The sequence below is a fragment of the Uranotaenia lowii genome, chromosome 1 (assembly GCF_029784155.1).
Source record: "Uranotaenia lowii strain MFRU-FL chromosome 1, ASM2978415v1, whole genome shotgun sequence".
Taxonomy (NCBI): Eukaryota; Metazoa; Arthropoda; class Insecta; order Diptera; family Culicidae; genus Uranotaenia; species Uranotaenia lowii.
Genome location: NC_073691.1, coordinates 57,645,451 through 57,660,230, shown reverse-complemented (window position 1 = coordinate 57,660,230; position 14,780 = coordinate 57,645,451). Strand labels below are relative to the sequence as shown.

At 38.6% G+C, this 14,780-nt stretch overlaps 1 protein-coding gene across 1 annotated transcript; it reads right to left on the bottom strand.

The window, feature by feature from the left end:
- Positions 1–1,747: 1,747 nt before the first annotated feature.
- Positions 1,748–2,284, bottom strand: LOC129760353 (E3 ubiquitin-protein ligase RNF181). The gene is made up of 2 exons (XM_055758003.1): positions 1,967–2,284; positions 1,748–1,882 (listed from the first exon to the last, which is right to left on the bottom strand). The coding sequence occupies exons 1-2, from the start codon at positions 2,282–2,284 to the stop codon at positions 1,748–1,750; spliced, it is 453 nt and encodes a 150-aa protein (XP_055613978.1).
- Positions 2,285–14,780: the final 12,496 nt, after the last annotated feature.

Below are 14,780 nucleotides of genomic sequence, written 5' to 3'. Positions count from 1 at the left end.
TTTCAGATTCAGATTTCAGATTCAGATTTCAGATTCAGATTTCAGATTCAGATTTCAGATTTCAGATTTCAGATTCAGATTTCAGATTTCAGATTTCAGATTCAGATTTCAGATTCAGATTTCAGATTCAGATTTCAGATTCAGATTTCAGATTCAGATTTCAGATTCAGATTTCAGATTCAGATTTCAGATTCAGATTTCAGATTCAGATTTCAGATTCAGATTTCAGATTCAGATTTCAGATTCAGATTTCAGATTCAGATTTCAGATTCAGATTTCAGATTTCAGATTCAGATTTCAGATTAGATTCAGATTCAGATTTCAGATTCAGATTCAGATTCAGATTTCAGATTCAGATTTCAGATTCAGATTTCAGATTCAGATTTCAGATTCAGATTTCAGATTCAGATTTCAGATTCAGATTTCAGATTCAGATTTCAGATTCAGATTTCAGATTCAGATTTCAGATTCAGATTTCAGATTCAGATTTCAGATTCAGATTTCAGATTCAGATTTCAGATTCAGATTTCAGATTTCAGATTCAGATTTCAGATTCAGATTTCAGATTCAGATTTCAGATTCAGATTTCAGATTCAGATTTCAGATTCAGATTTCAGATTCAGATTTCAGATTCAGATTTCAGATTCAGATTTCAGATTCAGATTTCAGATTCAGATTTCAGATTCAGATTTCAGATTCAGATTTCAGATTCAGATTTCAGATTCAGATTTCAGATTCAGATTTCAGATTCAGATTTCAGATTCAGATTTCAGATTCAGATTTCAAATTCAGATTCAGATTCAGAAATCTGAATAATTTGAGGAAAATAAGAGTTCACACTAACAATTCACACGAAAAATAGAATAAAATTAGCTTTCGATTTAAGAGTTTTCTCCATTATCAGATTTAACCAAAAGTTTCATGTATGTTTTATTCAAAATTCTATTCGAAATCTTGTAGAAACAGTTGAAGATAAATGAAGCAAATTAAGAATTTTAATGTGTCTTTCATTTGTTCCGAAAGAGTTTCAGACTTATTCAACTGGATCTTTTCTACTGTGACTAAAATGGTTACACTTTAAAAACAACCCAAACTCAAATAAGTCACTGATTTGGAATGTAAAAAATTAAAATTTGCATTTTTTAACTTAAAAAAATTACAAAAACACATTTCAACTTATGTTAGCATATTTGAAATCACAATTCTGATTGAATAATAATAACATAAGGATAAAAAATCTCGATTGTATACCAAATCGCATAACGTCAATTGGCATAAAGCCGTTTGACATTAAAGTCGTTTGGCATAAAGTCGTTTAGCATAAATCCGTTTGGCATATTTAGAACTAGCTGATATTACCTTGACAATAGTCGAACTCATCTTTATATATTAGATGTTGTCTGAAAATTTTCATTTCAATCATTTTAAAATGTGGCTGAAGGGCAAATCTACTTTGTATTATCCTAAGCTCTTCCACATAAATTCCAGGATGGAAATCAGGTCGCCATACAAGAAATATACTTCACGAACAAGGTTGTTTGAAAATTTTCAATCGATATTTATTTTTGATGAAATTTGTTTAAACGTCGAAAAAAAACGAAGGACTGTTTTGAAATTAAAAAAAAACTAGGTAGGCATATGTGTATATTATTTTTTAATCCACACGATTACCACTCCATTTATATTAAGATCAAATTTATTAGAATCCTGCCACCAAAAAGTTCAAACCACTTCCTCTGGAATTTATTTAACCATACATAGAGTTGTGCAAATCATCGATTTCCTGCTCCCGTTGGGCAGCTCTTTGGCGAAACTTCTTCTGAGCTTCGTAATTTTCGTCATCCGTCTTGAGCTCATGCCGGCACAGGGGACAGCTGTTGGTCTGAAAAGAAAAATGGATACAAAATGAAATATTAATTCTCGGGACAAACTTCTCGGGAAAAAACATGAAGACGAGATCATTTACCTTCTCCAACCAGGGCAAAATGCACGTTCGATGGAACCGATGCTTGCAGGGCAGTTCCAAAAATATCCCGTTCTCTTCCGGGCGGTCGGCGTTCGGCTTGATGCAGATGGCACAGCGTTCGTCGGTGGGGCCAACATGCCGTTCCGGAAGTTCCGAGACCACCTGCTTCGATGCCGGCGGTGGAAGCTGCTCCGCGGAGAGTTCATCGGCGAAAAACCCGTTCTGCTGCAGGAACCGCACCATCAGCAGCAACTGGTGCGATTCGGTTTGGTCCGCCTCGATCGGTTCGCAGCCCAGCTCCTCGAAGTAGTCCGCCATGATGCACCTGGCGATGGAAAAATTTTCAAACTGTGAAAATTTCAGGGAAAATAAACATGTGTGTTTTTGAATTTCGGTAAAATGGACTTAACCTTCAGAAAAGTTACTTCAAACTATTGCTATTATAATGTTGCTTTTATGTTGCCACCGAAAAGCTGTCCTTTCGAATCCCTTTTTTGATCATTTGTATTTCTTGTCCTGTCACCTTTTGGGGGTTTAAAATTGCCAAAATAGTTAAAGCTTTTCCTTCGTTTCGCTTGATTTTTTTGCAATTTCAATCTGTCCTCTCAAAATTCTTAAAGCTTCAAAAAGCTTGACGAACTTTTAAAGGCTTGACAATCTTCTAAGGACCTGACAAATGTCCTGGTTTGATAATTTTCCAAAGCAGAAAAAAAATTAGCCTTGCCGTCTTCTTTAGGTCTAAAGACCTCCTGGAGGACTGATAACCTTCCAAATACTTGATGACCTTTCAAAGAACTGACGACCTTCAGAGACCTGACCATACCCCGGGGACTTATGAAACTTTCGGAGACCTGACTACGTTTCAGAGACTAATAAGTTGTTCTTTTGAGTCCCCTGGCAACTTTTTAAGGGCCAGACCAAATTCTTATGACATAACGACTTCCTGGAACATGATGATCTTACAGTAACTACCCAAGCAACCGAAAGTCGCGTTTTTACTTAAAGATGGAACTCCGAAGTTTACATTTGGCTGAAAAAATGTTTTACGTGAACTTCAGGTGATTCTTGTCGCGTAAAAGTTACTCAGGAACTTCCATCGCCCTTTGAAAGGTTAAACTATCGATAACGGAACTTCAATGCACTTTTAATGGAACTTTTTTAAAGAAGGTCGATAACGTTCGCGTAACATTCTAAAACGCACCATTAAGATACTTGAAGATGTTTTAAAGAACCTTTATGGGAATTCTAAGCGACATGTCAAAAATGTCTGTCAATTTCTTGTCATGGTATTTGTTTAGTTTATATCTGTACTGATATTTACAAATGGAATCCAAAAATTTTTCGAATTTTTCTTATAAATGTTAAGAAATTCGAAAAATTTTTTGATGATGAGAATTTTTGTTTAATCATTTATATGGTGTACTGAAAGTCCTTGAAACGAAATAAGATGCAATCTATTGACCAACCCATTCAATCATCTCAAATGACATTAAGTTTAAATACTAATTATTGCAGTGGCAATGAACTATTGCTGGATTGGTCGAGAGGCTGGTGAGTTTCATTGCAACCTAGAGAGCAGCGGTTCAATTCTCTAGGCGTATATAGCTTTTGTAAACAAAACAATATAATTAAAATCAATGAGATAGACCGGCAACCTAGCAATCTGACATGTGGTTGTCAGAGCAATCTGTCAATCGGATTTTTTTTGGCGCGTAGAAGTTTCTTGACATTCTCTTAGAAGCTGAATAGCGTTCTCTACAGCCACCTAAACGAACTTGAAAGTAGCTTTAAGAACTTAAATTTTGGGCTGATTAGCATTCTCTTCAGACACAAACGAGAGCTGATTAAGCTTCTATGGAACCTTTTTAAGAGAATTCTGGGTGCTTTTGTAACCACCTTCTAGGTCTGATTAAGCTACTTTAAATTTATGTTTTCGATTTTTTTTCAATTTTTTCGAATTTTCTCTCAAATTGCTGTGATTGTCTATTGTCAGTTGCCATCTTGTCACGTCATCAACGGACGCACCGCTGCCATAAAGTGGACCCCACTAATCAGCAATCACCACCTGATACCTGGACCCCACCAAAGTACACCGTCACTGGTAGCCGAAAAACACCCCAAGTAACCATAAGCACTAAAATCTAGCACCAATTCTGCTCTAACGTTAGCTATGGAGCTTGATTCTGTGCATCATTTTAGGTGATTTTAGCTCTGTGAGCCAAGTTTGGCGAAATTAACTGTTGCTTTAGTGCAGAAACTGCTATTACTCTATAAAAGCACTGTATTTGCATTGGTTGATGCTAGATGCTATAGCGTAGGTGGGCAAAATGCTGGGAAAATGCAAATGGCGTTCAAATGAGGTTCGACCATGCAAAAAAAGATATTTTTTGGATTTTCGTTTGGTTCATTTTTCTGTCATGATACTAAATTTGTTACTTTTTCTATATTCGCTTATGCATATTAAGGGGATCTCTCGGGTTGAATTTTCTACATGATATTTTTTATTATTTTTCAGCTGAAAATGACCTGGAATCAAACTCATGACATAATATATGGCTCTGACATTTGACATTGACTGTGCCTGTGAACCTATCAGGTCCGCGTTAAATCTTTGAAAAAAATTTTGATTCAAAATTTCTAGCAACCGGTGCCCTGAATTAGCATTGATTCAGCATCAATCAATGCTAATGTGCTTTGGCCTAATGCCACTGTAGTGCTTACATACACACAAAATTTTCGAGGCCGGAAATTAGCAAAATTTTGCTCAAATTTGACCAGCTAGAAACTTAGCAATCAATTTAGCAAAAAATTTTAACTAAAATTTTAGCAAACGAGTAAAAAAGTTAGCCGCCGAAATTTTTGCTCAAATTTCTAGCAAAATCCGAAGGAAAAGACCGCCTAGAATTTTTTATTTACAAAATTTATAATTTTTCCTTTTGAAACGCAGGGAGGATATCAGATTTCAAATAAAAAAAACTGATTATTTCACTTTAATTTATTTTCTTAAACTTTATCTGGATTTCCACTTTGTTTCACAACACTTTTTCGAACTTTTCCAATAACTACTTTCTTCCGGCGCCTGTACCGAGATAATCCGGATTTGGGTAGGTTGACTGCTAGTTTCCGGATGTTTTCATCATCGACCATCATGAATCAGGTTCCTTTTTCGGAGAGTTGGCGGAGACTATAAAACTTGGCATCCTCTTAGGTGAATCCCCGGCTTTGGCGCTTTCGCTGGGGTTTTCGCTGGGAGCGCCAACCTGGTAAAAATAGAAAATTTTACATGAAAACTCGAAAAGTTTGTTTGCGTCTAGATTGGCCTTTACCTGTTTGATTCCAGTACAAATCCGCTTGGTTGTCGTCCGTTTGGTCACCAAAATCACCGCTGGCACCAAATTTCCGTAACCGAACTTATTGTTTTCTTTTTGGCGGTAAAGGCGGCTGATATTCAAAAGTAAAGCGGCCAACAAAATTAGTTTTTACTTAAATCAAGCAAATTTAGCTTATTGCTAACTCAAAAGTAAAAAAATAATTTTGCTAACGAAAAGTAACAGCGAATTTTTGCTAAGTGGAGCTCCGAAAATTTTGTGTGTAGTGCTAAAAAGCATTAAAGCAATCTTGTATGATGCTGCTTTAATGCTTAGAAAATATTGCATTTTTTTCTGATTTAGAGCTATGTTGTATTTCAAAAGCATTGTGCAAAGCTGATAAAATGCTAGTTGCATTATAAAAGAGTGGTATAATTCTAAAATGATGCAGCATAGCACTCGAAGGACTGTTGTAATACAAAATTGAACGTGATGTGCTGATATAGTGTAATTTAGCCCTTGAATGCTGTTGTAAAGCTATAAAAATGCAAAGCTTTAGTGCTTATGGTTACTTGGGATTAAAACGGTAAAACGCATCATGCATGTTCGATAATAAATTTAGTTGATTAAGTTTAGTGGCCATATAGTCTGAGTTACTGGGCCACAACTAGAAGTTGTCAGAAGGAGATTTCTTTGAGAAAGAAGAAGAAGATTAAGTTTAGTGAAAACAGTTGAGAAGTAAAAACATACAGTTTTTGATACGAAATTATACTAACATTTGGTTACTGTTACATTCCAAACGACTAATACCGAAAGAGTCATTAGCATGAAGAAGCTTTGAATGATTTAGTTTCGTGCTTTTAAACAGAAGTGTGAGAGATTTCAAATGAGTAACTTATGTAGGTCTAATATCACAGGTAGGCTTGACGTAAACCTAAATATTCCACTAAACATAGTTAGTGCCGATCATAGTTAGTGCCCAACCCAACCGGAGAACAGGTAAATCCTAAATAAGACAAAAATTTAACATCTAAGAAGGTTAAATAACCATTGTAAACAAATGCGTTTGTCACAAGTTAAGAGTGCTAGCCGTACCGAACGACACTGGAATTTCGGACTGAACACAATATTAACAAAATGGCAATGGGCATTAAACGTGAGTATACACAATATACACCAAACACTATAAAGTAAAGTTACATATTTAAAATTGTAAATGCTGAATTGAAATAATTACAGGGATAATTTTACGATAGAAATACATCGTTCCAATTACCGGAAGCCGTATCGTTGATTTTTCTTGTTTTAAGACACATCAATTTTTGTTTTGCTATTTCGAGCAAAGCATTCTGATTCTGATTATCTTTAATGTGAAACAGGACGTGTAGTAAAAATTTTGCAAGATGGATGACAATCCTTTTAGCTACTAGTCCCCAAAAAAGAACAAAGAACTTCACCGCCAATCAGAAGGGTGGGCGGAGATTAAGCGTTCGTCAAGTTTATGTAGCACGTTCAATGATCCGTTAATAATGACACACAGTCAGTTGACAGTTACGCTACATTCGGTAGGGAAAATATAGCCAGCCTGACGTCTTGTGTGGGGCGTAAATCCATTCTCTTTGATTGAGTTGAGTCGTGAAAGCGGAAGAAGGTGGAAGTGTGAATTTCGTTAACTGTTTAATTACAATCGGGCACCATCTCATAAGTAGTCGTCATTTTAAGGGGCGTTCTTCTCGGTAAGAATGGAAGATTTCTCACCAAGCACATCGGAAGTAACCATCCGTGAAAAGCGCGACACGCCAATAATGATGGCCATGTGAATGTGAATCTCTAGCTATTAATCAACTGCCAATGTTTACAGCCCGTCAATTCTGATGCCAATCGGTCAACCGAAACGCATTCAATTGTTGTTCATCGAGTTGAGCTAATGATTATGAGCCGATGAAATGGAGCAATTACCTTTTACTGGTAATTAGAGCTTTAAAAATCTTAAATTATTTGTGAGCATATTCTCCCAGCTACCTCCCCTAAACAACATATTGAGAAAATCACTCTTTTGATATAGGGTACTTCTGTCCATAATGCCCTTGCGGGGTAAAATGCCAGCGACTATATTTTGATGAATTTTGAAGATTTGCGAAGTTTTTAGTGGATTCTTTTTACACAAATGTGTTCTTAAAATCAATGCCTTGTAAATTTAATTAAAATGATTACCAGATATTCATTTAAATACGAATAACAATCAAATTAAATTTTGTGGTGGCTATCCATCACTTAAGTTGTAAAAAGTGATCAAATGAAATAAGCTTTTACCCCAAGATGATCGCTTGAAACATCCTCATTATTGATTTTATTGGTTGTTCAAATTATATATTCGAATTATCAATTGATGGAAAACTGTGGTAAATTGTTGTTTTATGGTAAACTGAAGATTTATCAAATTTTAAATAACCGATTAAAATGCCCCCATCATTTTTTGGACAAATTGCCCTCCTCTCAAGGTGCTGTTGGCTAAGATGTAAACAAAACCACGTGTTTTATTCTAAATTTTGGAGTGCAGTTTTCCATGAATACAGACCGAATTTTGAAATGACATACCGATCATTTTCTTTGCTTAGTCCTAAATTATCATTAGGATGCATAATAATTACAACTTTCGATCGGGTTTGAGTAAAAAAGGTGCACCGAAAATCGAACCGGTTCACTTAATTTCTCGCCAAAAGCAGCAGAATAATTTGGTTGAAACTGACACAGTTCAAAATAAAGTCAAAAATTTCAAAGATTTTCATTTTTTCACTGGGAATTTAAACAAAACACTTGTTTTTATGTGTAGATAAACTTGGGAAACAATATTTTTTTCAGATTTTTCCTAATTAAATAACAGAATTAATTCATTTTCACTGTGAATATTGTGATGTTTTTGAGTCGTTTTGATCCAATGTTTTGGTGCATCATCTGCCTACACTGGGGCGTTTAACATCCAATGATTTCGAAGGTTGCTTTTAAAGGCATTTGCAAAAAATCGATTTTTTTCATAGTTTTAACAATAAAAAGTTATATTACTGTCAGAATATGAGTAGAAGATAGAAATACGAAGCACATGTTGCAATGTATTCGGGTGTTCAGGTTATGTATTCCGCATACTCTATCATTTCCCTTAGCAGGTGCATATTCCCCCGAAATACCCTAAATCCCAAGCTGTTGACAACAAATGTCATCTTTGGTTTAGTAAAGGCTTAAGTGCTCTGTTAGAGAGAATTATTACCAACAAAGAGATTTAGGGACACAATATGTATCGTTCTATTGAAGTGTCAAATCTATCTGCTGTCTATGTCGGTATCGTACTCATTGATTGACGAACCAAATTACATCCACATTCGAAAACAGTTCCGACGACGAAAAAAAACCTAGCCAAAAATATCACTTATTTAAGCGCCATCATCATCATCGTTTGACTTTTGCAGTCTGGCCAAGCCAAGCCAAATTGGGCACAAGTGTTTGGATTTTTTTCCCTTGGCGTGCAGTTTAGGTCGCGAGAGTTGAGTTCGGTCTATTTTCGGTCCAGCCAGACAGATCGGGGACACGTCGTAGGATGTTTGCGATGGGGGCGACAACGACTTCCCTTTTAGTGCATCGATCGCATGTTTTGACTTTTACATGGCCAGATTTGCCAAATGATGGTATTCTTTTTCCGCCTTCGGTTCTTCTCACTCTTCCCTCGGGAGATTGGTTTCATCATTTTCGAAATCGCCACGGTCTACCAGACCAGAGAAAGGCGGCAACAGATGACATTCGGGAGATATTCTACCTTTAACTTATTGCAGTTTCGTAGTGGAAATAATTTCAATTATTTTTTCAAGGTGGTGATCAACAGATTTTCTGACGACCTACCACCTTTAATGGATGTAAAACCTCTGACAACTTTCTCAAGAATCGACGACCTTCTGAGAGGCCTCAAGATCTCCAGAAGGCCTGACGACGGTTGAAAACCTGACAACCTTCAGAAAGCGTGACGAACTATTTATGGTTTGGCGACACGTTCAAAAGGCCTGTCGTACTTCAGAAGACTGGATGACCTTCTGTCATCCTGATGGCCTAAAGACCATACGAGTTTTGGCTAAGTCCTGAGGGCTTCCTAAAGCCCGAAAGACCTTTCGAAGGCCAGATGACCTTCAGAAGGCATTTAATGTTGGTAACCTAAATGAAACCTTCTGAAGGCCTGATGACCTTTTGAAGGCCGGATGACTTTCTGAAGGCCAGATGACCTTCTGAAGGCCGGATGACCTTCTGAAGGCCAGAAAACCTTCTGAAGGCCTTTATTAGTTGGTAACCCAGGTGGTACCTTCTGAAGACCTGATGACCTTCTGAAGGCCGAATGACCTTCTGATGGCCTGATGACCTTCTGAAGGCCGGATGACCTTCTGAAGGTCAGATGACCTTCTGAACGCCTGGAGACCTTCTGAAGGCCTGATGAACATCTGAAGGTCTGATGACCTTCTGAAGGCTTGATGACCTTGTGAAGGCTGGATGACCTTCTGAAGGCCTGATAACCCTTTAAAGACTTAGCAAACTTCCAGGCCTGAAGATTGTCTGGTAACAACCTGAAGATTTGACGGCTTTCTACAAACCTGATACCTTTGTGAGGCCTAAACTCCCTTCTGAAAGTCTGTAGACTTTCTGAATGCTAGAGAACTATCTGAATGCTTAACGATTTTTTTTAGGCCGGCGACCTTGTCAAGGTTTGACGATGTTTTGAATGCCCGAAGACCATCTTGAAGTCTGCTGACCTTCTAACGGCTGTAAGTCCTTCTGAAAGAATGACGACCATCTGAAGCTTGAAGATATGCGGGATGCATAATGACATTTAATTGTCTCGAGACTATTCAGAGGCATATCAAACTTTCAACTCTGATAATCTTTTAGGCTTTATGATCCAGATTTATGATTCATGACTTATTGTATGCCTTTGAAGACCTTCTGAAAACTAGACACCGGTTAAAGACTTGAAGACCTTTCCAGTGCCTGATGCCCGACAACAGTTTGAAGGTCCTACGGCGAGCTATGACGAACTTCATAAGCATGACGAACTATTGGAAGGCTTCACTTTCTTCAGAAGACCGGAAGACGTTTTGTCTTCCTAATTGCCTGAAAACCTTTAAAACGTCTTACTTTTTTGAAGATTTGATGATTTTTTGAAGCCTGAACGACCCTCTGAAGGCCAGATGATCTTCTGAAGCCATAACGACATTCTCGAGGTTTTACGATCTTTTAGGAGAAATATTCTTTTAGGCCTGAAGTCCATCTGAAAGTGTCGTGACAATCTAAAGGTCTAACGGCTTTCGTAGTGACTTTATGAAGTTTGAACAAACTTCTAAAGGTCTAACGACTTTCTGAAGGCCTGAGAGCCATCTTAAAGTTTGACGACATTTGGCAGACCTTCTGATAACCGTCTGACTTTCTGAGAACCATCCAAAAGCTTGACAATATTATCAAGGGTGGATAATAGTTCTAACTGCTTCACTACCTTCCAGAGGTTTGAAAAATTTTGAAGGTTTAACGACCATTTAGGCCAATAATATTTTTGGCTTGACGACCTTCTCAAGGTCTTAGACCTGACAACTTTTCAAATACGCGACAACTTTCAAAATCCTGATGACCGACCTTAAAGGCCGTCAAGTGTCTAAAGATAATCGGTGTAGAAGCTGCGAATAACGTTCCCGAGACCTTTCTGAAGGCCTCAGGACCATCTGAGGCGACTTTTTTGAGGCCGAGCACCTTGATAAGGCCAGACGACCTATCTAAAGTCTGGCAAGTTTTTGAATACCTGAAGATCTTCTGAAAGCCTGACGACCCTCTTACAACTGTAAGTCCTTCTGAAAGCATGATGAACATTTAGAAGCATGACGACATTCTGCAGGCCTGATGACATTTTCAATTGCCTTTCAACGACCTTTCGGAGGCTTAACAAACTTTCAAGATCTGACAAAATTTTAAGCCTTATAATCTTCCTGGCTTGACGACCTTTTCAAGGTGTGACGAGTTTCGGAAAGTTTGAAGACGTTTTGAAGGTTTGACGACTTTTCAAAGAACTAACGACCTTCCAAATACCTGAACATTTAAGAGATCTGACAACCACCCAAACACACGACGTCTTTCAAAGACCTAACGAACTTTTAGAGACCAGATGATCTTTATGGCCTGACCGGTCATAAAGGTCGTCAGGAATCTGAAGATCATCAGATCTCTGAAATGAACTTCCAGAGATTTGACAACGTTCTTAAAAGCTAAAGAATTTCCAGGGAACTGAAGAGCTTCCAATGACCTTCTAAAAACTAGACGACCTTCAAGAAGGCTGACAAAGTTTCAAAGATCCGGCGACCTTCCATGAGTTTCAAAATCTCATGTTGAGTCTCACTTTAAAACATTGCAACGACCTGACGCCCTGCTAGAAACCTGACAATCTTTCAGATAGTTGATGACTTTCCAGAGACTTGAAGACCTTCCAGAGGCCTGACGACGTTTCAGAGCCTTTAGCTTTTCAGAAGTCAGACAACATTTTAGAGAACTGCAGAGAGAATTTGCCGAAATCTTACGAGCTTCCAAGAAACTGACGACGACCCAGAAGCCAGACAATCTTCCAGAGATCTGACAACCTTCCAGAGATATGATAACCTTCCAGAAATCAGACGACCGTCTAATGACCTTTTAGAGACAACGTTCCAGAGAACTGATGAACCTTTAAGAAATTTGAAAATCTTCCAGTTACTTGACGACTTTCCAGAGACTTGAAGACAGTCTAGAAAACTTATGACCTTGCAGAGATCTTACGGCCTTTCAGAAGACTGACAACGTTTCAGAGAACTGACGACCTGGTACAGGCCTGACGACTTGGCAGAAATCTTACGAGTTTCCAGGAAACAGACGACCATCCAGATACCTGACGACCTAACAGAGACCTGATCGATCTACCAGAGACTTGATCGACCTTCCAGAGACCTGATGACCTTGTCGAGATATGATGACTTTTCAAATTAGACAACATTTTTAAAATTAGATGACCTTTCAGAGACCTGACAATGTTCCAGGGACCTCAAAACCTTTGGAAGACTGATCGCCGTCTATAAGACTGACAAAGTTCTAGAGAACTGTCAACCTTTCATGACGAAAATTTCATGACCTTTCAGAGCTCTGAAAATGTTCCAGGGACCTCAAGACCTTTCGAAGACTGAACGACCCTCTAAAAGACTAACAAAGTTCCAGAGAACTGACGACCTTCTACAGAACTGACGATTTCCCAGAGACTCGAAGATCTTCCAGATGAGTGATGACTTTCCAGTGGCCTAAAGACATTCAAGAGACTTGAAGACCTTCCAAAGATCTTACGACTTTCCAGAGATCTTACAACTTTAGAGATATGACGACGTTCCTAAAGTCTAAAGAATTTCCGGAGAATCGAAGAGCTTCCAATGACCTTCTTAAAACCAAACGACCTTTTAGAAGGTCGACAAAGTTCCAGAGATCTGGCGACCTTCCACTAGTCTTAAAGTCTCAAATTGAGTTTCAATTGAGACGTTCCAAAGACTTGACGCCCTGCTTTTTAGAAGATTGACAACATTTTAGAGGATATCTGGAAATCTTACGAGCTGCCAAGAAACTGACGACGATCCAGAAACCAGACAACCTTTCAGAGATCTGACGACCTTTCAGACTATTGACAACCTTTCAAAGACCTGACTACCTTCGAAAGAAGCTATTAGGTACCTGAAAACCTTTCAAAGATCTGATAACCTTCCAAAAATCAGACGACCTTCTAATTACCTCTTAGGGACAACGTACGAGTGAACGAATGACCCTCTAGAGACCAAAAAACCATCTAAAAATTCGAAAATCTTCCAGATACTTGACGACTTTCTAGAGACCTGAAGACCATCCAGAGATCTTACGCCTTCTAGAAGACTGACAACGTTTCAGAAAACTGACGACCTGGCAGAGGCCTGACGACTTTACAGAAATCTTACGAAACCCAGGAAACTGACGACCATCCAGAACCTGACAACCTTCCAGAGATCTAACTACCCTCGAGATACCTGACGATCTACCAGGGACTTGATCGATCTTCCAGAGACCTGACGAGCTTGCCGAGATCTGATGACTTTTCAGATTTGACTACATTTTTTAAATTTATTGACCTTTCAGAGATCTGACAATGTTCCAGGGACCTCAAGACCTTCCGAAAACTGAACGACCTTCCAGAAGAATGACAACGTTCCAGAGAGCTTCCGACCTTCTAGGGATCTAAAGATTTCCCAGAGACCCGGAGGTCTTCCAGATGTTTGACGACTTTCCAGAGACAGAAACATTCAAGAGATGTGTAGACCTTCCAGAGATCTTACGACCTTTAGGGTAACTGACGACGTTCCTAAAACTAAAGAATTTCCAGGAAATCGAAGAGCTGAACTTCTAAAAACAAAACGACCTTCTAGAAGATCGACGAAGTTCCAGAGATCTGGCGACCTTCCACCAGTCTTAAAGTCTCAAGTTGAGTTTCATTTTGAGACGTTCTAAAGACTTGACGCCCTGCTAGAGACCTTACAACCTTTCAGATAGTTGACGACTTTCCAGAGACCTGAAGACTTTTCACAGAACTGACGACGTTTCAGAGCCTATAGATATTCAGAAGTCAGACAACATTTTAGAGACACGAAGACGTTGCAGAAATCTTACGAGCTTCCAGGAAACTGACAACCATCCAGAAAACTGACAACCTTCCAGAGATTCAACGACCTTCTAGAGACCAGACGATCTTTCAAAGACCTGAAGACCTTTGAAAGAAGCTCCCAGGTACCTAAAAACCTTCCGAAGACCTTATAACCTTCCAGAAATCAAACGACCTTCTAATGATTTCCTAGAGACAACGTTCCAAAGTTATGATGACACTCTAGAGACCTAAAAACTTTGCAGAAATCTTACGAGCTGCCAGGAAACTGACGAAGATCCAGAAATCTGACAACCTTCCATAGATCTGACTACCCTCCAGATACCTGATGACCTTTTAGATTTGACAACATTTTCAAAAATTTGATGACTTCTTAGAGACTTCACAATGTTCCAGGGTCCTCAAGACCTTCCGAAAACTGAAATACCTTCCAGAAGACAGACAACTTTTCAGAGAACTGCCGACCTGACGATTCTCCAGAGACCCGAAGGTCTTCCAGGTGCTTCATCACTTTCCACAGACCTAAAAACATGCAAAAGTCCTGAAGACCTTCTAGAGATCTTGCGACCTTCAGGGAAACTTACGACGATCCAGAAACCTGCCACCTTTCAGAAACCTGCCACCTTCCAGAAATCTGACGATCATTTTGAGGCTTCGTAACTTTCCAGTGATCTGACAACTCTCCAGAGACCTGACGTCCTTCAAGGGCCTTGATAACCTTTCAGAGACCTGACGACCTTACCGAGATCTGATGACTTTTCAGATTTGTCTAGATTTAAGAAACTTGGCT

What these genes read in the sequence shown, in the direction of transcription:
- LOC129760353 (XM_055758003.1), bottom strand. Translation starts at nt 2,284, where the DNA reads ATGGCGGACTACTTCGAGGAGCTGGGCTGCGAACCGATCGAGGCGGAC. An exon ending in TTTTGCCCTGGTTGGAGAAG is followed by an intron (nt 1,883 to 1,966) that starts GTAAATGATCTC and finishes TTTTCTTTTCAG; the next exon opens with ACCAACAGCTGTCCCCTGTG.